Source organism: Symphodus melops (assembly GCF_947650265.1).
Source record: "Symphodus melops genome assembly, chromosome: 7".
NCBI lineage: Eukaryota > Metazoa > Chordata > Actinopteri > Labriformes > Labridae > Symphodus > Symphodus melops.
The window spans coordinates 3,267,769-3,292,335 of NC_136697.1; the positions used below are offsets into that span (position 1 = coordinate 3,267,769).

General features: G+C 44.7%; 1 protein-coding gene across 2 annotated transcripts in view; it reads left to right on the top strand.

The window, feature by feature from the left end:
* The window catches only part of cdh6 (cadherin 6), a 68,703-nt gene that overhangs the window by 14,829 nt on the left and 29,307 nt on the right, over window positions 1-24,567 (top strand). Inside the window, exons 1-5 of one of the 2 annotated variants that reach the window (XM_079348394.1) lie at window positions 5,702-6,572; window positions 9,037-9,351; window positions 19,604-19,898; window positions 19,991-20,110; window positions 20,864-21,037. In XM_079348394.1, the coding sequence (XP_079204520.1) occupies window positions 9,133-9,351; window positions 19,604-19,898; window positions 19,991-20,110; window positions 20,864-21,037 (808 nt within the window). In that variant the 5' untranslated portion in view covers window positions 5,702-6,572; window positions 9,037-9,132. Of the gene's footprint in view, window positions 1-5,701; window positions 6,573-9,036; window positions 9,352-19,603; window positions 19,899-19,990; window positions 20,111-20,863; window positions 21,038-24,567 lie in introns of those variants that run through there. The other variant, XM_079348393.1, reaches the window with a different exon arrangement.

Genomic DNA, 24,567 nt, shown 5'->3' on the forward strand with positions numbered 1-24,567 from the left:
AGGTTAATCACAATGTTTCATGCTGAAGAGCGCTCACTCAAACTGTATTCGGGCTGTCTATAAATATGGACGGAGCCTCTGCCTTGATTTCTCAAGAGGACTTTTGAAGCATATTGGTGGCAGTCACCATGGCGAGACTTCAGCCTCCAGTCAGTCATATCTCATATCAGCCTTCTTCCCCTTTAGGTGTGTGTTTCTCTTTAAATACAATGACCCCCCCCCCCCACACACACAGTTTTCCCAGCATACATCACTCCTCTGTAGAGAGAATAAAAATGGCAGACCTGCAGAAAAAGTTTTACTGTAGTCTGGAGGTGGAGTCCATGGGGGGACATAGCAGGGGAGGGGAGGGAACTTATGCGGACCATAAACAAAGGACTGGATGGATTTATTTCGAATTACCCAAATAAATGTTCAAAAACCCTGTAAAAGTGGATTTTTCATAAAATGTAGCCTTTCAAATCGGTCATGTTTCTCAGCTCATTCAGCTAGTTTTGACCCAAAGCAGAACCAGGCGGGTGTCATGTTTCCTGAAGTGTATCTACTTAAAGTGTGAATGACACAGCACAGGAGCGTTCTGTAAATGCCACAGAAGAAGCCTTACTTTAGTAATGTAGTGTACGGTCATAGGATGATTGGAAAGTGCTGCCTCAGTGCGAAGAAAGCAGCTGCTGGGGTTCTGTTTGAAGTGCGAGCGGAGCAAGGAGCACCGACTCGCATGACTCTTTCTCCACAGCCCTCAGATCTGAAGCACGCTGAATATATTTGGGAGAATTCACAAAGTTAGAGTAATGAATAAAGCATGAATGAATAAGAGCACATGCTGTGGAAGTTGAGCAGACAGTCAGACTCGGAATAATAAAAGTCAGGGGGCAGTGCTGGGCTGTTGTTTGCTAATAAATCACTTTTTTTTTTTTTGTCCGTCGGGTCGGTCCAGGATGAGCTCCTCCTGCACCTGTCAATAGTCAATATACATCCAACTTCATTATTTACAGATGAAGGCAAATGTTGTTTACATGCTCAGAGTTCTCAGAGTTCTTGTTTAGTTGTCAATCACAATGTTTTCATAGAAGCCTGAATCATAACTGAAGTTTTATCAGAACAGTTTGAAGGTTGTGAGCAGGTGATGGATTTCTTTATTTTCTTTATAGAGACACAACATTTAATTATGTATTTAGATAACATGTCCCGTAATTTAGTTAGCTGACTGTGGCTAACGTTAGCAGTGTTAGCGCTGCCCGCCTTCGCTCCTCTTTGCTCTTTAATATTATAATGTCCGAGGTATCTGTTCACTGTGCGTCTTTACATCTGGGTAATAGAGCGAGAGAGACGGCCTCCAACCAGAGCTACAGCCCCGCCTAGTGGTCAGGTCGCTGCGTCACAGTTCGGCATCCAAGGCAAAAATAGCAACATATGGATGAAGGGACGGTGTGACGTTTAGTAGACTGAACATGAACATCCCTAAATAAACATTAAACCATGTGCAGGAAACAGTTCCAGGCTGTCGCCTCGAGCGGCGCCAGACTCATCGGTGAACAAACCTCGCCATCGGACTGCGTGCTTTAAGAGAGGCTTCCCTGTCACACTAACAGTGGTTGAAAAATAACCAGAATGCTTTGCAAACTGAGCCAGTGTAACACTGAACATGGCAGGACAGGAAATCCATGCGTTTGCCTTTTTAATAAGCAAAATGTTGACACAAAGGGAAATCAAATACAAGCCGAGGCAAGAAATCTTGAGGTGAAGGTGTCTGGTGAGCGTGCAGCGACCCCCCCCCCCCCCATCAGAGATCTACTCTGAGGGACCACGTCTACGTCAAGCTCACAAATCTAGGCTGAAACGGAGCGGGTGGCTGGATGGTGCAGTAATAATAGTTAGAACAACATGACATATAAAAAGAGTGAATGCACAGATGTTTTGATTCCAGTGAGATGGATTTAGAGCTTTGTGGGTTTCTCATAATCATAACCCAGTTCTGATGTTTACAACAAGACAAAAAAACTGGGTTACTGCCTGACGCTCGGTCTCTCCCTCTCACTCTCCCTGACTGGCTGTGTGGGTCAGGAAGACGCACACGTATTGATTGTGACGGCTCCCTGAACGACATCAGCGTGTGCTCCCTATAAAACAGAATGATTCATGGTCGTGTCACACAGATCACAAAAAAGTTTCTGTAAAAAGTTCCTCTAAAAACTTATCGTCAAGTGTCGAAAGTCAAGGTGCAGCTCTGCAGCTCGTTTATGGTTTATTCATAATGAGACTTCACACTCTCAAGGACCAGGCACCGGACTATCTGACGGCTCTTTGTGTGAGTGCATGCATGTGTGTGTGTGTGTGTGTGTGTGTGTGTGTGTGTGTGTGTGTGTGTGTGTGTGTGTGTGTGTGTGTGTGTGTGTGTGTTTGCGCATGCGAGAGAGTGCAAGTGTGTGTGTGTGTGTGTGTGTGTGTGTGTGTGTGTGTGTGTGTGTGTGTGTGTGTGTGTGTGTGTGTGTGTGTGAGTTAAAAGTGGACAGGCGGTGTGGATGCTGTTGGCTGCCTTCAGATGGCTGGTCTATTCTGATGGAAAGGGTGGCTGGGTTTGTACTTTTCTGTCACGCACACACACGCGCGCACACGCACACATAACACACACACACACACACACACACACACACACACACACACACACACACACACAAGCTGCTCGGTGGCTGACATTCTCCTTTTTTCACCTCTAATTGGTCCTCTGGGAGTTGTCAGAGTCCTCAGCGGATGTCTGCAAGGTGGCAACACATGCATGCACACACACACACACACACACACACACACACAGGGACACACACAGAGTCATGCATCAGGAGGATGTGGAGATGGAGGCGACAGAGGAGGGGGAGGAGGAGCTGTGATTGTCACCTGAAGGTCACGGACATTTATCAGTGTTTGTAAAGAGGAGATATGTGTGTGGCCTGAGCTGCAGATTCAAAGTGCTTCAGACTGTTCCATGGACGCCGCCTGCGTCTGTAACACTCTCACTATGTTCAGCCTGCTCAGCTCACAGAATATTCTGCTTCTGCTCCTCACTCAATCGTCAGTGGAGCTCTGAATCTTTCTGTTCGCTCATTAGGCGCTCCTTTTGGACAGGTGTCATTTAAAGGGAGCTGGAGGATTATGATTGACAGGTCTGTCCTTCACTCAGACGTTTCCATGAAGGCTCTCTGCACCAGACTGGACAAATGTGTCGCATGCTCGGCTTAGGTGGGGAAAAAAAAGTGTCAGTTCTTGTTGTATCGTGAGATTTCTCCCAAAACTATTCATGCATCTTGTCCTGTGGTGTTTTAAGAGGCGCGGCGAGGAAGCTTGATTAATCCAGCAACGTTCAAACATATCGGCATTTCTCAATGTTATAAATAAGATAAGACAGTTTATTGTTCGTAGTTAGTAGATGGAGACTTTATGGCCAATGAGAAGCTGTTGATTACATTAGCTGTACCACCTCATCACAAACACACAACCTCACCTCTTAAACAATGAACACAAACTGGTGTAGAGAGAGCTCCATGTAGTTATCTGTAGATACATATTCAAACGTTAAATGACTTTATCGTCATTATTAATTTTTGTTTTACAATGCAAACCTGCACTCCTGTGTTTGTTAAATAATTCATCAGTAGATATATATATATATATATATATATATATATATATATATATATATATATATATAGGTAAACCTGCACAGCTCTGTGATGTAAATATCAAATCTTTGTTTATTCTTGTATTTTACATAATTTGTGGGGGGACTTGAACGCATCAGGACCAAACCCACTTCCCTCCTGCCGCCCCTGAGACAGTGATCCTCGTCTTTAACACGCCTGACGTCACAGCTGAGTGTCAGGTCAGTCACGCTGCAGAAAGTCTCGTAATGATGACCTAAAGGTCAAAGGTCACACAGGATGAATTCAAACGGACATGGTTCATATTTCCTCCTTCAAACGTGCCGGACAGACTCTCAGATGGCGTCGAAACATTCCCTGCTGCTGCCTCTGCGTGACCATTCTGTGCAGTATCAGCTTTGTTTACTCTCAGTCTCTGTGATGGCTGCATTTGTACAGTTAAGCTCTGTGAGCAGATGGAGCTCAAGATCAACTGCTGACAGAATTAAACAACTCACAGGAGTCCCATTGATATTTGTACAGAGACACTCTGTCGACATGTTTCAGAGCTGCTGGGGATAACAGACCAATCACAGCACAGTATTCAAAAGTGTCTTTATCACACTCCGTGAGCTCGACGGGGAACACGACATGTTTCTGGTTATCGTCAGAAATGTTGATGTGGCTGCTCGCAAATCCAGCCGACACATTTCACTTTAGCTCATCATCGTTTGAATATTTCCCACGGTGTGCTTGAGTTCACAACTTCTCCAAGTGTCTTCAGGTAAATCACACATTTCAGACCAAAAGCAGGTGGTGGATAAAATGTGCGGTCAGCAGGGGAACCATTACTGACCCGGGGAGCTCTTAAATAATGTACTTCAGTTTAAAAATTTAAAGAGGACATATTCTGCACCTTTTCAAACAGCCCCCTATGCTCTGAATGAAACATCTGTGCTGCTCTCTATAAACGTAATGAACCCCCCATCACTTCTCTGTAGCTGGAGGTGGAGTCCATGGGGGGAGATACCAGGGGGAGGGGCTTATTTTACCAGAATCCAACTTGTGATGTCACAAATGAGACAATTTGAGACGGAGCATTTTTCTCTGTGTGGTAAGACTTCTGCAGACCACACACAAAGGACTGGATGATTTATTTCACATGTTGTGGATTGATAGACACTCAGGTTAGCCCCATATTAAAAAGCTGTTAACTCCGCTGCAGGAAGTGACATCACAATAAGCAAACATGCGAAAGTGAGCATGCAGAGGAAAAAAAGAAAACACTCGACGTAAGGAAGTCAGAAGGCTTCACCTTCTTCTTTAAAACATCGTATTTCAAAGTTGTGCAGCCGCAATCACAACAGACGGAAAATAAAGCTACGAGCATGGATGTCAGGTTGTTTATAAGTACATGAGTACAGATGTGTGCGCTGAGCTCTGAGGGTTAACACCTGGAACTGTTCTGTGATGGACGACAGGATGTCAGAGGATCTTTGCTTTGACACGCTAATATGGGACAGCTTGGCTGTTGGGAGTGTGTGTGAAAGGTGGTTCACTTTGTGAGGACTCATGATCACTTCAAAGAAGGGAATTTGAAAATGTTGCTCATAAGAAGGGAGATTGGATCTGCTGTGACTTTGGAGCTGCTTGCTTCAGGGTTTGGACGAAGGCCAGTTCGACTGTGCTTCAGGAGTATTTGGTGACTTTATACACACACGCACAGACACGCACACACACACGCACACACACACACACACACACACACACACACACACAGCAGAGTAACGAGGCGATGGGGGAAATCCTCTTTGAACCGGAAAACTTGGAAGGCCCAAGCCTCTCTCTCTCCACAAGATAATGGAGCGGTGCGGCTCGTTAAAAACCTGAGTGAAGGCGTCAAGCCAGAATCAATCAGTCTCCTGTGAGTGCTCCACCTGATTCTGTTAAAGCCTTTTCATAAAGAACAGGCTTATTAATGCAGCCCAGGCTGAGAGAGGAGAGTGACCACATCAATAACTAACTGAATATTAAGGAATGAGGTGGTCTGATCCAGCCTCAGTCGTGCTGCTGTAGCTGTCAGCACAGCCACTCTGTGACGCTCTAAAGTCACTGTTGCATATCAGGGCTGCACCCTAGTGCTGAAAACGTGAACTGATGTGTGGATAATCTTTTAAATGAAGCTCTGCAGGGCCAGTGCACCACGAGCGAGGTGTGCTTATTAGTCTGTCTAATCAGTCCCTTCATGATGACTCGGCCTGCTCCCCCGATGAGACGCCTCCTCACTCTTTATTGTCCACAACTGTTGTCAAAGCAGCGAGGATCTGGTGTGCACAGGATGTTAGCGAGCGAACAAACGGGGCTACAGTTGTATGGAAAGTAGCTGAGATAAAGCCGAACATTATTTGTGCTTGTAGCAGTGAGACTCTGACGGAGCCCTGCGTGGGAAGATAAAAGCACATTTCCTTTCAGAGCAGTAATTGCTGTGTAAGCGTTCCTTCCTGATCCTTCCATGTGGATGCGAATAGATTTATTGATCCAGTGCAGTTTTTAAGAGCACAAAGGCGGAGTTTTATTTTGGGACTTTGGTGTTCTTCAGAGGCACTAAGACAGCGGTCAATCGACATTTTTCAGGGAAATATCTATTTTGAAGTCAGGATAATTATTGTGCCTGCAGTGTTGCACGCTGCAGCTTCATGTGCTCTTTGTGCAGCTTTCTTGTTGAATCTATTAAAGAAATGTTGGTTATGAGACATAATCCTAATGTTGGAAGGTCTTCAGTCGGCAGCCATGAAACAGGCTGTAATGTCTGCAGCCTTCTATGAAACCCACCAAAGAATGTCACTATGGGACCTGCTTCTGGCTGACCCTCCAAACAGTAAGCCGGGTGAACGTGGTCCTGTGAAAACTCTGCTGAGCTCGGTACATTTCATACTTTAGGTAAGAACGCTTCAAGTGAACGGTGATATTCAAAGGCAGACGACAAGGCGACTCCGGCTACACTGTGCAGATAATAAATCTGTGTAAACAGTAAATCTGTACTTTCTGGTTTTTCTCTTGGTGTCACTGAGTCAGCTAGCTGAATGAGGACGGGGGGGGGGGTGTAAAGGAGGAACAGGATAGACTTTAATTTGGAGATTAAAATGCTTTGTGACCAAGTGAAGATGAAAGAGAAATATGTGCTGTAATTAAGGCCTAGCTCTTTCTGCCTGGTTGAACTGAAAAAGGATTAAGTCAGAAAAGTTCAAGATTGAACATTTCAAACCGGAAGCCTCGAACCTGGACTGAGTCCACGCTGACTCCAGTGAAGACAGCCATGTTTAAATCACAGCAGGAATATGTTGTGATGCAACTTTAAACGTTTGGGCTCATTAGGTCACTTCCTGTTGTGTTTGCAAAAAACATTCCTACGTATCATGTAAAATCAGATCAGCAGAGTCACAGACAATTATAAGAAACATGTTTTCACATGAGGTACAATTGTTTGTTTTTTAAGATTTATTTTTGCGCTTTTTTGTGCCTTGATTGGAGGGATAGAAAAGAGACAGAAATCAGGGAGGGAGAGAGTGGGGATCTCTCCCGTGTTGAGGACTACAGCCTCCATACATGGGGACGCGTGGACTGCAGTTCCCTGGGTGTCCACTTGAGGCCGTCTGTGGGAATTAAACACGTTCCAAACAAACTCCTGGCTGCACAGAAACAGTTTCACTGACGGAGAAATGTTCGTTTTAGACAACTTCAAAGTCAAACTGGAGGTGAAGACAGCTGAGAGAGATGAGGCGTTTAATGTATCTTCATCATCACAGTGAAGCATATTAATGTGGGGATATTTAACTCCTCTCAGTACAACCACTCACCTTGATAAAAGCCTCCTTCCAGCCTCTTATCTGGACTGTTTGTCGACCCTGCTTTCACTCGGTGTATCTGCCGTCCCTGTAGCTCTTTCATGGGTCTGTCTTTGTTGTGTTAATGTGAAATGATAGTCCCACTCTTTTGTTTGACATCTCTGCGTGTGCTGCTAATGACTGAACGGCAGTGGAGGGGCTGAGTGCATTTATGTGTTGTCCTCTTCATGCCTCACAGAAATAAATCTCTGTATAAGAGAGACGACCACAGCTAGCAAAATAAAGACAGACGATTCAGCTCGGTTTTGTCAATGTGCATAAAAAAATATATTTTTAAGAACTCCTTCTCAAACGTGTTGGACTTCTTTTTAAATCAATTAAATATGATTAGCACATGCTGGACAGAAAGGATGTTTGCAGTGACTTTGGAGATGTCTCATGTGCAGCACACAGTATTTGGTTATACTATCCTCCTCGAGGGGGCAGAACTGACTCTGACTCCTGAATTTGCTTTTCTCAGCTCAGACAGCAGCTAATACAGCTCAGGTGTATTAGGACCATTTTTATTCCCCTGGACAGCTTTCAAAAGCTTTTATAAACCAATCAGGCCTCTCTACTCCATGTATGCACGAGCCCAGACTTAAAGCATGAGGGAGCTTTAGAGGGAGCACAGAGGGGAGGGGGTGAAGACGGCCACTTTGAAAATCACGCTAGTTTTCAAAAACGACCAACCCTGCCTTTAATGATGATGATGGTAAACTGAATTAATGTGATATTAACTGCCAGGTGAAAAATGATTAGTCCCTGTACCCAGGAGGCGTAAAGCTTCTAAATACAAGAAAAGGAATGTTAATGTTTGAATGTTGGGTTAACTTTAGGACATCTCTGGTTAGCTGCTGCTAAAGATAGCAGACACTCCTCCTCTGTGCTGCTCCCTTAACATGGAGGGTGTGGACATACCTGTCTGCTCTAAACATGTTTGGGCCTCCTTTTGGTGGGCCATCATGCCATCCAAGCTTTGACCCAACAGCAGTCTGAAGCTCCAGTAGGCTACAAGTTGTCCATGCAGCTCCATTAGCTATAAGGCTAATGTGCTAACTAGCTTAACAATAACTTGGAAAGTGAATGCTGTTTAGGAGTTGATTTAAATCTAGAATTGGTTTTCCATTGCTTTGCACCAGAGACTAATATTATTCTGGTGCTTCTTTAAATTCTCCTCCGATGAAAAGAGAGCTGTGAAGTGTTTTCATGCTCGTGCTCCAGTTTGATTATCTGCTCTCTTCTCAAAACGCTTCACGAGGTTCAGAAGCGTCTGTCGATGAAAATGTAAATAAAGAAGCTGTTTGTTTCTGCAGGATTCTTTCTGTTTATCACAACTTTGTCTGCAGACATTCACAAATCAATCAGATCAAAAGAAAAACCTAACTGGGCTACATCTCCTCCTACTTCAAACAGTTTAAGTGCCAAGAGTTTCCCCCTCAGAGCTCCGGCTGATGAAATCTGGACCTGACATGTTTGAATCCAGCCATGTTCTAATCCGTGTCTCTCTCTCTTCTCAGATTCTTTCACCCATCAATCAAACCCTGAAGGACTATGACACCAAACTTAAGGTGAACAGGCTGGGAGATCACGTTTGTGAGCTGTAAGACAGAAACATGAGGACTACTTTACAGGCTGTGGTGTGGCTCTGTGTGGGCCTGTGCGTGGAGGCTTTGTCTCTGAACGGACGGAGGATAGATTCAGGACGAGGAGAGGCGACCGAGGCAGCCGTCAGAGGAGAGAAGCTGCTCCGAAGAGCGAGACGAGGCTGGATGTGGAACCAGTTTTTCCTGCAGGAGGAGTACACAGGCAGTGATTATCAGTACATCGGCAAGGTAAGAGCTGTGGCGCTGCAATATAAATGTCACAATCACTAACCTGCTGCAGTAAAGGCCCCTGCAGCAGAACTTCATGCTTTAACTTCTACTTTAAGTCCAAAAACTGTCTCAGATTCTTCGTCCGACATGTTTGTGTTCTCTAAAGTTGTAATTCGCAGAGATTTGACTTTTTAGATTCCGGACTGTGAATGGTTGGACTCTTAATGTTAAAATTCAAAGGAGTCATTCAGAAACATGTCATCCATGACCCTGTAAGAGCTCGAGTCGTGAGCGTGACACACGGGGGAAATGGCTGATGTGAATAAATGGAAGTGGCTGCTGTGAAACTATACTGATCAATAATGTAAATGAACGTGAGCTAACTGTGCTGGGAGTTAGGCAGAGCTGCTGAAGCAGTTTGTTAAAGTTGTAAATGTACTATTGCAGGTGTGTTAGCTTGTTCACAGACGCAACAGTGTCTCACAAAGGGAGTCTCCCTGTTTCCAGCTGCTGTGTGTAACATCGGCTGCTTGTTACTCGGCCTATTAGGGAAGTTCTCACACCGAGCGGCGTGATGAGATCCGAGCTGCTGTTTGATCAGCAGCCAGGTGCCGGGAGGTTTTGTGCTGCTCTGTTTGGGGGTCTGCTCTGTAACAGCTCATCTTCAGCATGGAGGAAAACACAGAGAAACACGTCGGACCAGCACATGCTCCCTCCCTGCTGACTTCACTGCAGGGGGGCTGGGTGCTTCTTATTGGCTGCAGGGACACCGGGGTGTTCCTTGAAAGATTACTGGAACAACACTCGGATTAGGAAAACATGACTAATGTTTTAGCTCTCACACCATGGAGTTCATCGACTTTTGGAATGAAAGGATTGAGATGTATCCTGATGCAGTTTGTTCATTTGAGTGAAGGAGCTGCAGCTGTTCACCTGCAGACGCACGCCGCTTGACATCGTCCTCTCACATGTCAGAACAACAAAGAAACTGCAGGCTGATTTCTTCGGATTTCAGTCCGACTCCACATCTGGGGGAAAAAACATTTGGAAGAGAAAAACAATCAAAAAGAAAGGCTTTGATTTTTTAAAATCTCCTTAGAATGCGACAGTGAACGTTTGTCTAAGTTAATGAAGCATGATTATTGATGACGGTGAGAAACGCTGTCATGAATAAAATAATTCCAATAGTCCGACATTTTTTTTGCATCAGAATTGAAACATACACACAAACACGTATTGATTAAAAACAATCTGTTCACAGCAGCATCACAACACGTTTCTAAACACTGCAGACGTTTGGAGAGCTTCATCCTCGACGTGAACACAGAACACTTTTTGCTGTTTTTGTTTGGTATGATAAATAAATCAGTTACCTGAGCATGGCTTTGCACTCTGATTGTATATATTTAAAAAACTGAATTTGAAGATACACACACACACAGCGTTTTGGACGCCCCCTGGGTTTGTCAGATATGAGAGCAGTTATCAGGTGAACAGGTGTTGCAGCGATGGAAGCGGGCAGTGGAAGTGCTTCAGATAGAAGTGATTGTACCCGAGCTAAAAAGCCTCTGCATGTTTCTAATAAGCTCCAGCAGCAGAAAGCTGCTCAAACTAGGATCAATGTTGGAGATGCTTTTGAAACATGGAGAGAGGTTAGAACGCAGAAAGCTTTACAGACCCATGCAGAGCTGGCTAAACACTGAAGCTACAGTGTCCACCACATGCAGAGCTGGCTAAACACTGAAGCTACAGTGTCCACCACATGCAGAGCTGGCTAAACACTGAAGCTACACTGTCCACCACATGCAGAGCTGGCTAAACACTGAAGCTACAGTGTCCACCACATGCAGAGCTGGCTAAACACTGAAGCTACAGTGTCCACCACATGCAGAGCTGGCTAAACACTGAAGCTACAGTGTCCACCACATGCAGAGCTGGCTAAACACTGAAGCTACAGTGTCCACCACATGCAGAGCTGGCTATACATTGAAGCTAAAGTGTCCACCACATGCAGAGCTGGCTAAACACTGAAGCTACAGTGTGCACCACATGCAGAGCTGGCTAAACACTGAAGCTACAGTGTCCACCACATGCAGAGCTGGCTAAACACTGAAGCTACAGTGTCCACCACATGCAGAGCTGTGTGAGAGGAGGAGGGGAGACAGCTGCAGTACACGTTTTAAACACTAGGGGTCAGATTTACATACTGCTCCTTTAAAATTATTTATATTTTTATTTAAGTGTCTTTATTTGAATGGTTCTTGGTTAATAGGTTTAAATGTGTTTATTTTTAAATGTATTTGTGACACATTTGTAGTACTTTTATAGTCATGATTTATTAACTTACAAACCTTTTAGCTCATTTAAGACGTTCTTGGGATGATGCCACATATCTGTTTTCACACTTTCGGGATGAGCTTCATATGTGAACACAAACGTCTTCATTTGTTTCACTCTGACTTTCAGTGGACATTTTTCCAAGTCCTGGTGAGCCGACATGAGAGTGCAGCTTATCAAATGAGCGAACAGGATGGTGAAGTTTATATCCTGCCAACAGCACACAACCAGAGACTGCACAAGAGTGATTCAAAAACGTCTTTGTGTTTTCTGTTTGCCAGTATCATATCCTGCTCTTTTGTTGATATTGTGATTGTGTAGAACTACATGAAGAAATGATATAAAGGCCAAATATTCTTTTGACGTCATGTCAGGTCTCAGAGACACTCCTGCCCCATCCGTCTGATGTGTGAACAAGCACACCAGATAGCACGCTATTAATCAATCTCTTCTTGATATAACAAAACATACTAAAGTCCTGGTGAACGTCACGCTGGACTCAACACCACTCTCAGATCCTGCAGGGGGGGGTCTGTAAAAGTGAGAATGTGATTCTGGTTCCAGTGCTGGCATTAATGTTCTGATGAAAAACAGTGGGAGGCGGTGGTCGGGGAGCAGAATCAGATATGTGGGACACATACGGACTCGGAAACACTCTGCTGCGGTAAAGCATCCGCAGGCTTCGTCAGCTCGTGTTAGGAGGAAGCACGGAGGTGTAGCAGCCCTTCAGACTGACAGATCAAATCAGACTGAACACTGCTGGAGAGGAAAAGGCAGAGAGGATCAAAAAGAGGGAGGATAGGCAGGGGAAGAGTGAGGGTAGGATGAGGACAAGGAGGAGATGTAGGGTGTGCAATGTGAAGAATGTGAACAGAAAAGGTGTAAAGGAAAAGATGAGACGGAGGAAAAGGACAGGAGGAACAATAGAACTGCAGGAAGGAGATGAGAAGAAGAAGTTAGCTGGATGGAGCAGAGACATGCGGGGCGGCCACAAAGTACACAGACGAGTGAAGGAGACAGAAAAGTGAAGAAGTCAAGACATAAGCTGAGTTTTCTTCTAGAGACAACTCAAACAGCTGGCACACGTTCGCCTGAAGCAGCCGACGATTTGACAGAGAAAAGATGAAGAAACCAATAAATGTTTTAGTCATTCGATGATAGATGAAACAGTCCGACTGAATCGTCACTTATTAATAGTTAAGTGTTTTGTGGTTGATTTATGGTTTTCATTATTCTCTGCTGACCTTTTGAGGGTCCTTTAATTATCCGAGAACAGTCGCTGCTCCAGGTAGCTGTGTCACTGTCTGAACCAGGAGATGGATCTCTTGACTCGAATGATTAGTGTCATTGTTGATTCAAACTGTCCATTTTGTAGAAAGATATTTGAATAGTGTTTGCTCTAAGTCTGACATGCCTCATACATTAAAGAAGAGCTTCTTCATATTAGCATAATACTAAAACTGAAAGTCTTCAGGGGGAGGACATAGTTTGAAAAAGGACACATTAAGGTTATTGTGCACTCTGGGATAAGGTTTTTGGACTATCCCAGTTCTGTCTTACCCATGTTAATATATTCCTGGAGTGGTCTGGATGAGGACTCCAGTAAAAACTGGGGTATGGAGTGTCTGCTGGCCCCATTTTCTGTAAACTCCCCCATGAGCACGAACAAGTCATGACAAAAATAGCCCAAAAATCGTTTTATAGTCTCAACCCTCCAACATTCAGCTATTGTTACGCCTACATCCTGGGTTTACCAGAGAGCAGCCCTGTTTACATCCTGGGTTTATCAGAGAGCAGCCCTGTTTACATCCTGGGTTTATCAGAGAACAGCCCTGTTTACATCCTGGGTTTATCAGAGAGCAGCCCTGTTTACATCCTGGGTTTATCAGAGAGCAGCCCTGTTTACATCCTGGGTTTATCAGAGAACAGCCCTGTTTACATCCTGGGTTTATCAGAGAGCAGTCCTGTTTACATCCTGGGTTTATCAGAGAGCAGCCCTGTTTATGTCCTGGGTTTACCAGAGAGCAGCCCTGTTTATGTCCTGGGTTTATCAGAGAGCAGCCCTGTTTATGTCCTGGGTTTATCAGAGAGCAGCCCTGTTTACATCCTGGGTTTACCAGAGAGCAGCCCTGTTTATGTCCTGGGTTTACCAGAGAGCAGCCCTGTTTATGTCCTGGGTTTATCAGAGAGCAGCCCTGTTTATGTCCTGGGTTTACCAGAGAGCAGCCCTGTTTATGTCCTGGGTTTATCAGAGAGCAGCCCTGTTTATGTCCTGGGTTTATCAGAGAGCAGCCCTGTTTATGTCCTGGGTTTAACAAAGAGCAGCCCTGTTTACATCCTGGGTTTAACAAAGAGCAGCCCTGTTTATGTCCTGGGTTTAACAAAGAGCAGCCCTGTTTACATCCTGGGTTTACCAGAGAGCAGCCCTGTTTATGTCCTGGGTTTATCAGAGAGCAGCCCTGTTTATGTCCTGGGTTTACCAGAGAGCAGCCCTGTTTATGTCCTGGGTTTACCAGAGAGCAGCCCTGTTTATGTCCTGGGTTTACCAGAGAGCAGCCCTGTTTATGTCCTGGGTTTATCAGAGAGCAGCCCTGTTTATGTCCTGGGTTTACCAGAGAGCAGCCCTGTTTATGTCCTGGGTTTACCAGAGAGCAGCCCTGTTTATGTCCTGGGTTTACCAGAGAGCAGCCCTGTTTATGTCCTGGGTTTACCAGAGAGCAGCCCTGTTTATGTCCTGGGTTTACCAGAGAGCAGCCCTGTTTATGTCCTGGGTTTACCAGAGAGCAGCCCTGTTTACATCCTGGGTTTACCAGAGAGCAAGTCATAAATAAAAATCCCACATGTACAACATAATTGACTGCTCTGTTGGCAAATGCAACTCTGTTATATTTAAACAAGAGGAGGAAGTGCAACAACTATTAATACAGACATAAACTTTACATAACTGTAAGTGTGTACACACCTGCTCAGAACAGGCCGTTTCTGTGTCTGTCGCTTTAAATATGTAAATGAGCTGTGTCTGACCACGCCCCCCCCCTCTGGAAGGGCTCGGGTGTCTCCATTGGGAAGGTGAGAAGGCAGACTTAGAGGGCAGAACTTTCCACTAACAGCGGTTTGTAGAGAGGGTGTGGCTTCACTTGTGAGGTTGGACCAGCTATAGCTCAATAACGCGTCCAGCACGATATCTTCACGCCAGTCCGACAGATATTTTGGCTTCAATTCAGTTCAAAGAAACAACACCGAGCGGCGCTGTCCATTTTATTAAACTGTGAACTCATGAAGTGGGCCTGCCTACACTGTCATGCCTCAGTCATTATCAGGTAACAGTGGCTGGTAAGATTGTGATTTCTGTAGATTTTTTAGCATTTTGTAGAGAGAGACCATTTCTTCCATATCAGATGGAGTAGTAAATAGTAATGTTCTGATTTTGAGTGACTTTTTTCCTGCTCTTTGCTGCATTACCAGCACATCTGTTCAACAAGCTGTTCACCATTAGAACATCTGGATTTACAAAAGTAATCCCTCACAAATAATGGGAAGATTTTACAGTAGGGGAAGAGCTGGAAAAATCCAGGCGCTGAATTACGGCACGTAACATCAGTGACATCAGTGGTGTCTGAAGACACGGAGCAGGACCGTAATGTGATTCAGGGACGACACAGCATGTGCTGTTGTTGATGTTGTGGAGCAGTCTCAGTGCCAGAATGCAGAAGAAAAACAAACATCTGACTGTCTGACCAGACTTCACTCCCCTCACAGAAAACAGAGTTATCTTTCCCACCTTTGCTTCAGACGGTGTGTTTGTGTTTCACAAACACTGTGTTTGTTCAGAAGAAACACACAAAGTCAACTCCAGCGCCTCCAAAATAAGTCTGATTGTTTAGAAGTCACTGAGAAAATAAGCCAACTTTACGTTGATGCATTTTATTTTCCGATTTGTAAATGTTTTCCAGCCAGCCCCCGACAGATACTGTTCCAAGTGCAGTGAGCCAAGGTAGGAACGTTTCAGGAAATATCAAGGAAAATTCACCACTAGTGTGCGGGATGGATGAGTGACGTCTTCATCCGACTGCATGAATGCACATACTGAAACTGCTTTATTAAGTTTACTGTTGGCTGAGATGGTCTTCTCCGCTAATCTGCTCAGGTAAAAATGATCATTGTGATGAAGGACTAAGGCTTTTCCCTGTAGTTTTTTTTTTTTTTTTTTTTTTTTTTAACATGAGGTCCTGACTCCTCTGCCCCCACCTTCCTGTCCAACAGGGATAGTCTGCTGCTGTGTCCAAGTTGATTTGTAAACAAGCAACTCAGGGACATTTCATGGGCAGCTAACCTTACATTTTCAGGAGCCCATATGTGAACACAGCTGTAGTCTTTCTTTGTAGACAATAAAAACCTTTAGACACTTAAGAACAAGGGACTCTGTAGGGTTGGATCAGTACCAATAAAGACGCTACAGAACCCCTAGTTTGGTTCCATTCGTAACTTTTGACGATGGAAACACCAATAAATGGGTTCAAAAGCAAACTGAACCGCATGGTGGAAATTGAGTATATCAGTCCTGTGATTGGCTGGCCACCAGTGATGCGTTTAGACCCCGCCTCCTGTCCAATGACAGCTATGATTGGCTCCAGCTCCCTGTGACCCGGAACAGGAAAAGTGCTATTGCTAATATATGGATGAGTTGGTTCTTATGGCCCTCTGTCCATATATCAACATTTTTAGTGGGAGCAGAGAAACACTCTGTTTGAACAACTATTATTTCTATATTCCCAAAGCGTCGGCGTGTTTTGTCAGATCAAACATTCGGTATGTAGAACTGGCAGTTCTCCTGAGCACACCTGAATTTAGCTACATTTCAAAGGGGCTTCTGCATTGTAATGACATCAATAGCTTCAGCAGACCTTGGATTTAGCTGTCTTTTTTTTCTCTGTTCAGAGGAACAGGACTTCTGTGGGAACAGAGATATTAAGTTGAAAGGAAAATCCTCTCATTGACAACCCAGCAAAACTCCGACAGGCCAAGTTTGCAGATTTGGATGTATTTGAAGGGAGAGGAAAAGAAGAGGCTGAGAGTCAGCACTCTTGTTTCTCATTGGTATGAGCAGGAACGTATAGGCTTTAAAGAAGAGGCAGCTCAGGAGCTGGCCCACTCTCTGACTTATTGGTTATGATAAGAGGATGTGCTGTGCTGCTCACTTTAACAAAGACCCATACTCTGCACTGCCTCATGTAAAGTCACTGAATAAAGGAAAGAGGGTGTTTGTCCTTTTTCTCTTATTGATCAATTTGACTGATTGGTGTGTTCATGGAGAGTGTCTAAAGATTGATAGCTGCAGGTTCACACTGTTGGAGATGTTTTATCTTCTTGATGGTGCAGATTGATCACGCTCACTGGCATTTAATCTGACATCCTCGATATTTCATCATGTCGTCATCATGTAGATATTTTAACATCCTTTCAACCTCTTTGGCTGGAGTTTTGTACGCCTTGCTGGATATAAGGAATCTGCCTCTCAGCAGAGACCATAGACATGGCATAAAACATGACGTCTCAGTGACGTAGGGTTAACAACAATTGCGATGCCATATTAAAAATGCTTTTACACCGATCAGACGCACTTTGGATGCCATAATTATGTGACTGTTTGAGCAATCTGAAAAATGTCATATATAATTTTGTTGCACAAACACTCTCATAATTATGGCGATCTAAGTGTGTCTGCGCTAACGTGGGGGGTCTTAACTAATGTGGTTTATCTCTTCTAACACAACATCACCATCTCTTCAGCTTGTGTTAACCACAGACCTTATTTCAGGCGTCTAAACACAAACACATTCAAAATTTACTTTGACTTTTAGAGTTTAGGACCCATGGAGCTAAAACGCTAACTCACTTCTTGGTTTTAAGAGTCGTTCCTGTGCCAGTTTATTGGCTTCATTTTTTAATCCTCCCCCTCTACAACTGAAACAGTAAACAGTTAGCTGGTGTCCATCAGAGAAATCCTAAAATTGATCCCAGCTAAGGGCTCATCGAACAGCCTCGCTGCTGGAAGCAGCAGGAAAGTGAATCAGACCCCGTCCATGTAGAAGGCACTCTGTGGTCCTCCTGCTGACGTCATGGACCCAGATATAATATTCCAACAGAAACGCTCCTGTTGCATCAGCAAGAGTCATCAACGATCCAGATCCAGGAAAAGGCTAAAACCTAAGACATGACATCCATGACGATCCTCGGATTGATTTACTCTGCTTCAGTTGGTGCACTCTGACTGCCTGACTGCTCCCAGCTCGCTGCCGACTTCATACAGTGTTGTTTGTTCTGTAGAATAGATTATCATGCATCTCCCATGCATGTCGATAACAGGATGTGTCATAGCAGGTGTTAAGAGGCTGATTGCTGCTTTCACTACAGCAGTAAGACAAATAAACGGTCACAACAGGAAGCTACAGAAGCTCAGTGATCGCACGACGTCCATCTCTCAACAATCTGTCACATGCAGAAAGCTGTAAGTGACATCCTGCACACCGTGTTAATCTAATCACATACCTGCGTGGACTTTCATCCAAATGACATTCAAAAATAGTTTTTAGGTTCATATCTGCCTGTGGGAAACAAGAGCAGATTTCATCACACAGCATATCCATCATGAAACAGGTAGAATCAGGCTTATGAAAGAAATATATTAAACCTCACATAAATCTAGCCTGAGCCACCTTCCACAGGTGGGAACACACACACACACACACACACACACACAATCAAAGGCTTCACCCTAACACCTGGCCTGGAGCTGGAGGAGTGAAGCAAGAATGAAGGCATGAGAGGTGAACAATGATCCACAGGAAGTGGAGAGACACAGACAGGGTCAGGAGAGAGAGAGAGCGTGCAGGTCATCTGTGCAGGAGCGAGAGAGGACGAGCAGCAGAACTCAGATGTGGACTCCTTCAGGCACAACACAAACTCTACTTTCAGCTCCTTGCTCTTCCTTCAGAAGATGCTTCAGCCTTCAGCTCTCTCTTTGTTTTGTCTTCCTGTCTTTGCCGCCGTCTTATATAAACCTGTCACTGTGATCCACTCATCTGTCCGCCCTTTTAGCCCTCCCTCCGTGTACCATCACAGCCTCCTCGCCAACAAATACATGTGAGAAACAACATCAGAGAGTTTAAATTTAAACAGGCTGAAGTGAAGCTGAAAACAATCAAAGCTACATAACTCCATGCTTTGCTAGCTAAAAGCTGTGAAGGGGATGTGTAGGTTTGCTTTGGGTTTTTTAACATGATCGACTGTTCACCTCAGGGTGCAGATTCAAGCGATATGAATATTTGATGATACTCATAGAGTTCAGATGCTTCCACACATGCCATCCTGAACATCTCAGGACATCTTCTTGAGTTGGCCTTTAGTGGGAAGAAACAAAGACAGGAAACAAAGGTGGCATCGTTGGAGACTGGTTGTTGTCAGTTTCAGAGTCATCGTCACTCGATCTAAACCTTACCTGCTGAGTTCTCACATGGGCTCTTCCTGACTTCCTGCAGACGTATATCGACGGGGCTGGCAGGAGATTGGGTGAAAAATTCTGATCACCTCAAAGATTTCTGGAATCTCACGTGTGGAAGAGATTATTAGTGTATGATATGTGAAAATATATTTAATGATTATCTCTCTCAAACATTTAGCGTCTCCTCCATCCTACCACTCTGAATGCTATTTATATAGAGTTTATTTAGGCTGTGGCTCAGTGGTAGAGTCGGATTGGATTTATGTTCCCTCAAAGATCAAGAATATAATAATGGAACAGGAAGTAGGAACAGAAAGACACTATTTGTTTTCCCTGAAGATGAGGACTTAATTCTTTGCATGTCACATGTCAGTTTTATTTTACGATGAGAGGAAGTTAATCAAACGTTCTCATTGATGTGTTCACCTGCAGCTCCAGTCGGACCAGGACCACGGTAACGGTTTGGTGAAGTACGTTCTGTCTGGAGAGGGGGCTGGCACTGTCTTTGTCATCGACGAGAATAACGGTGACCTGCACGCCACTCGCCGTCTGGACCGAGAGGAGAAGTCTTTTTACATCCTGAAGGCCACAGTGGTTAACAAACAGACGGGAATCAAGCTGGAGCCCGAGACCGAGTTCACCGTGAAACTCCACGACATCAACGACAACGAGCCTCAGTTCGACAAAGAGGTTTACACGGGCAGCGTGCCCGAGAGGTCGGACATCGGTAAGGATGGCTTGCACTGTGCCTCTTCTTTAAGAAGTCATGAAAGCCTGAAGGGGATGAACTGGATGTAAATGTTTTGATGCATCTTTCAGGTACGTCGGTCATCCAGGTGACAGCCACAGACGCTGATGACAGCATGTATGGAAGCAGCGCTAAACTGGTGTACAGCATCAGCCAGGGACACCCGTACTTCTCTGTGGACCCAAACACAGGTACGTTCAGATCATTCACTGTGTCATTGACTAAAGTTATCACTTTACAGGATAACATTAGATACAAAACAATCTCCTAAACTGAAGACACTAAAAACACAGGGACAAACCTTTAGCACATCGTTTGTGTCTGAGCACCGACTAGTCAAATAAACTTCTTCTGGAAGATTCTTTGATGAGCTTTATAACGAGCCTCCTCTGTAAATCTGTGTTGCTCTGCATGCCCATAATGTTCACTGTTATATTCTGATGCTTTGGAGAGGAAACTAAATTACATATTTTTGCAGTTAGCATCGCCATGGCGTCGTTTGAAAAAAAGCCGTCGGGAATCAGATTTTGAACGCTTGCAGAAAATAATCTGTGAACGTGCCAAAAACACGTTTATGATGGTTTCCTGTTTGGAAAGATAATCTTCAGAAATGAATACCACTTTCATGATGTTTGAAGTGATTATCCTCAGAAGTGAAACGCTAATGTTATGCTACAAGTGAACAACACCCTTTGTGATGTCATGAAGGGAAAATCCCCAAACAGTCTGTTTGAGCACCCATTTTCTGAAAAGTGGAGCAGGCAGAAGACAGAGAGGATGGACTTTTCTCATCATTGGGGGTTTGTAGACAGACTAGAGACACATGTTATCAGAAAGACACACAACCTTTGAATGTGTCACTTTTAGTCCGATGTTGGTCAAAGAGGAGCGGTTGATGTTCGGAGATAAAATCAAGTCAAGGATTTTGTGTTGTTTCTGTCCAGGGGTGATCCGGACCGCCCTGGGTCCGGGAGACATGGACCGTGAGCAGAGGGAGCACTACCAAGTGGTGATCGAGGCCAAAGACATGGCCGGGCAGAGAGGGGGGCTCACCGGATCCACTGTGGTCAACATCAGCCTCACCGACGTCAACGACAACCCGCCCCGATTCACCCAAAGTAAGACGGCTACGCTCACTCAACGCTGAGACGCACACAAGACTGTGGAGTCAAAAAGGTGCTGTTCTCTGTCATGTGTGAAATATAAAACATTGACGGTCGGGATTAATCGCTCGTAGTCGTAGAGGGTAAAGTTTGATTTCAGTTAGCATCGGCTCTTAAACTTCACATCGAACATCAGGATGTGGAAATGTCAGAGTTTATATCCACTAATCAAACATCCCCTCCGGAAAAAACAAGAAGTTTCTTTTTCTTTTCTTTTTTTTAATGAGAAAAGTTTTATTGATTTGCTTATAGGGTTATAAAACACTGTTTTCCGAGTGTGAAGCTAACTGTTGGTTTTTAATTACACAGTGCATGAGAGCCAAACGACTTTTCAAAGTCAATCTTCGCTGATTTCACAGCATCCCAACTTTCCCGTACTCTGACAGCTGCTGCAGGAAGTCTTTGAAGCTGTGCTAGTTCACGTTGAATCAGTCTGTTTGCTGTCAGTCCAAACTTCACACAACAAAAACAGAAATTTCCGTTGATATTCTGAAGTTTAAGAAGCCTTGTTTTCAAAAAGCTGTACTTCTTTCTGCAGTCATTCATGCAAGTACTTTACGCAATACAAGCGAGGGAAGTGCGTCAGCCTGCCATCATCTGGAGGGTCGGGCTCATGGTGCGGTCACAGGTCATCAGACCAGGACCGAGCTCACAGGTCATCAGACCGGGAGCGAGCTCACAGGTCATCAGACCGGGACCGAGCTCACAGGTCATCAGACCGGGACCGAGCTCACAGGTCATCAGACCGGACCGAGCTCACAGGTCATCAGACCAGGAGCGAGCTCACAGGTCATCAGACCGGGAGCGAGCTCACAGGTCATCAGACCGGGAGCGAGCTCACAGGTCATCAGACCGGGACCGAGCTCACAGGTCATCAGACCGGGACCGAGCTCACAGGTCATCAGACCGGGACCGAGCTCACAGGTCATCAGACCGGGAGCGAGCTCACAGGTCATCAGACCGGGACCGAGCTCACAGGTCATCAGACCAGGAGCGATCCTGGTCGTCCTCAAAGTGATTTCATCAACTCCGACACAGCAATAGTGGTATAAACACAATCCGCTTTTTCCCATTACTGTTTGCTTGTTGATAATGGAGGGGTCAGAGGTCACAGACAAGTTGAGTCACTAAAAGCAGAGCAGTCTCAAAGTGTAATTCACAAAGCATGAAGCTTTAATGATATTCAAACACAAAGCCGTCCTGTTCAGTGTGAAGGTGAAGAGAAGCTGTCTGCACAGAGCTGAGCTCTCACGCTGACCCAGCTGCTTTCATTTGATGCCTGACCTCAGCGTTTTGATCAAAACTTCTTGGAGCCTAAAAAGGAAGACTAAAGAAAGAAGTCCTGTGAACACCTCAGTGACTGAGTCAACCTTGGTTATGATATTGCTGGACCAAAGTTTACAGATATTTTACATCCAGATATTGGATATCTTCTCCGTGCATATGTTTTGTGAATTAGAAGTTGTCTTTTTATTCCTTCACTCTGGTTCAGTGCGTACAGTTGAACCAGGCTCTCTGAGGTCAGACTGCTGTCATTTATTTATTTATTTGTTCAGGACAGTGATTATTAAGACCATCTATAGAAGATGCCAGATTATAGTAGAAGTGCTCGTTTCCATCTGTTGTCCCTGAGCAGGTAACAGAGAAAAATACATGAAGAAATAAAATACAAATACAAAGGCACAAGTGACACAAAACAATGGATCAGTTAGTCATCGACACTTCAGAGATAAAAATAGAAGCAGAACTAAAAAAGTCTCTCACAGACTCTAGAAGTCATTGTGGGCGTTGACGCTCAGCGTGTCGATCCGTTCACAGCCCAGCTCTGGCTCCCCATGCTGCTGTGTTCGCTCCTACAGGGGAACTAAACAGAGAAGTTCTTCCCCAAAGTCCTCTTGATTAATTAAACCTAATGAATCCTTAATCACAGGAGCAGCCTGGCTGTAAACAGGAGGGTTTGCACCCTGCTGTGTTTCATTAGTCAGGGGGAGACGCGCTCTGGCTCTTAATTATTCATGTGATATGTATATTTGATCGTGTCGTTCGGCTCTGAGCTGCGCTGCAGCTTCTGATTACTCTGGAGATTCTTTATCATGTGTCAGAGAACTGCCAGGCTGAGTGGACACTCGGACAAAGCTTTTCAATAAACACGGAGATAAAACAGAAAAGTCGAACATCATTCAGCACAGTCAACGCATGACATCTGAAAACTGCTGAGTCATTTTCTATCCACCACAGGATTTAGTTGGAACAAGTCATTACAGTTCTTATTTACCTGTTGGAAGACTTTCCCAGGAAGACTGCAGAGAGCTTCGAGCCACTGGTTTCCATGGCAACCGAGCCACTGTCGTCACCAGTAATGCATCCGTTAATGTGTTTCATTTATCAGAGCTGATGTTCAAAGTGTTCCTTTTTTTACCTCATCATATCGGTGTCTTTCTCTACAGTATTTGTGTACATGTTTTGAAACCTGGGCCTTTTTTTTTTAAGATTTAAAGGTTAAAGATTTAGGCATAAATGTTTCAGATCATTCTGCTCGGTTGCTTCAGTCTACAGCAGTGAAACATTTATTCAAAGTGAGGCCTCAAAGTCCTGGTCCCCGGTTCAGGAGAACGAGAGGATGGCAGTCATGGATGTTTCCCAGCCAAGCCATCCCTCGACTAGAGGAGCGAGACACAAGCAGCTCGTGGGGGGGGGGGGGTAGATCAAGCCTCCTGCAGGATACAGAGTGGCCATGAGGAGGAAAGCTGGAAGCCAAAGGAGCAGATGGGAGCAGTGATTGAGCCACAAGTGTTGTGTTTAAGGGTCGACACACTCAGTGATGGTTTGCTACCACCTGATGACATCTGCTCCTCGCTGAAGGCTTGTGCTGCCTCCTAGGTTATCTGGAGATTACCGAACAAAAGGGATGCCAATAAAGAGACGTGTTAAATGCTGTAAAAGTATGAAATGCTTTTTCATCAAAACCAGAAACAGAATTTTCATCCTTTGAGCCACTGTCACCATGGAGTTGCAGGGCTTTAAAGGGTTACTTTGGATCAGACGTGAGTCCTGGATCTGTATCTGTGAAGCATGCACATCCTCCGTGTTCAGTTCCTCTGATTGGCCCAACTTTGAAGACAAGTGACATAATGTCTTGTAGATTATGCAGAGTAACAGGAGCTCTGTCTCTGGGTAGAAGATGTTGCGGGTGAACTTTTAAAATGTCACGCTGAGTGTAGAGAGGATGCTGGCGAGGCAGGCACACACTACCCCGAGGCCTCTCAGCCTCCTGGGCTTCAAAGGTTTACTGTGAGGCAATTAGCTTGTGCTAATTCAGTGAAATATACATTTGTTTGGGGATATCCTCTAATGCACATCATAACCTGAAGTGACAAGTGACTCAGAGTTGCCTCTGCAGTCTTATTTCATTTGAGGCGTCTCAGCTGATATTAAGCTGCTATGCTACATGTTGGATTATTCATGTGTTGAAACGCTGCAAACAG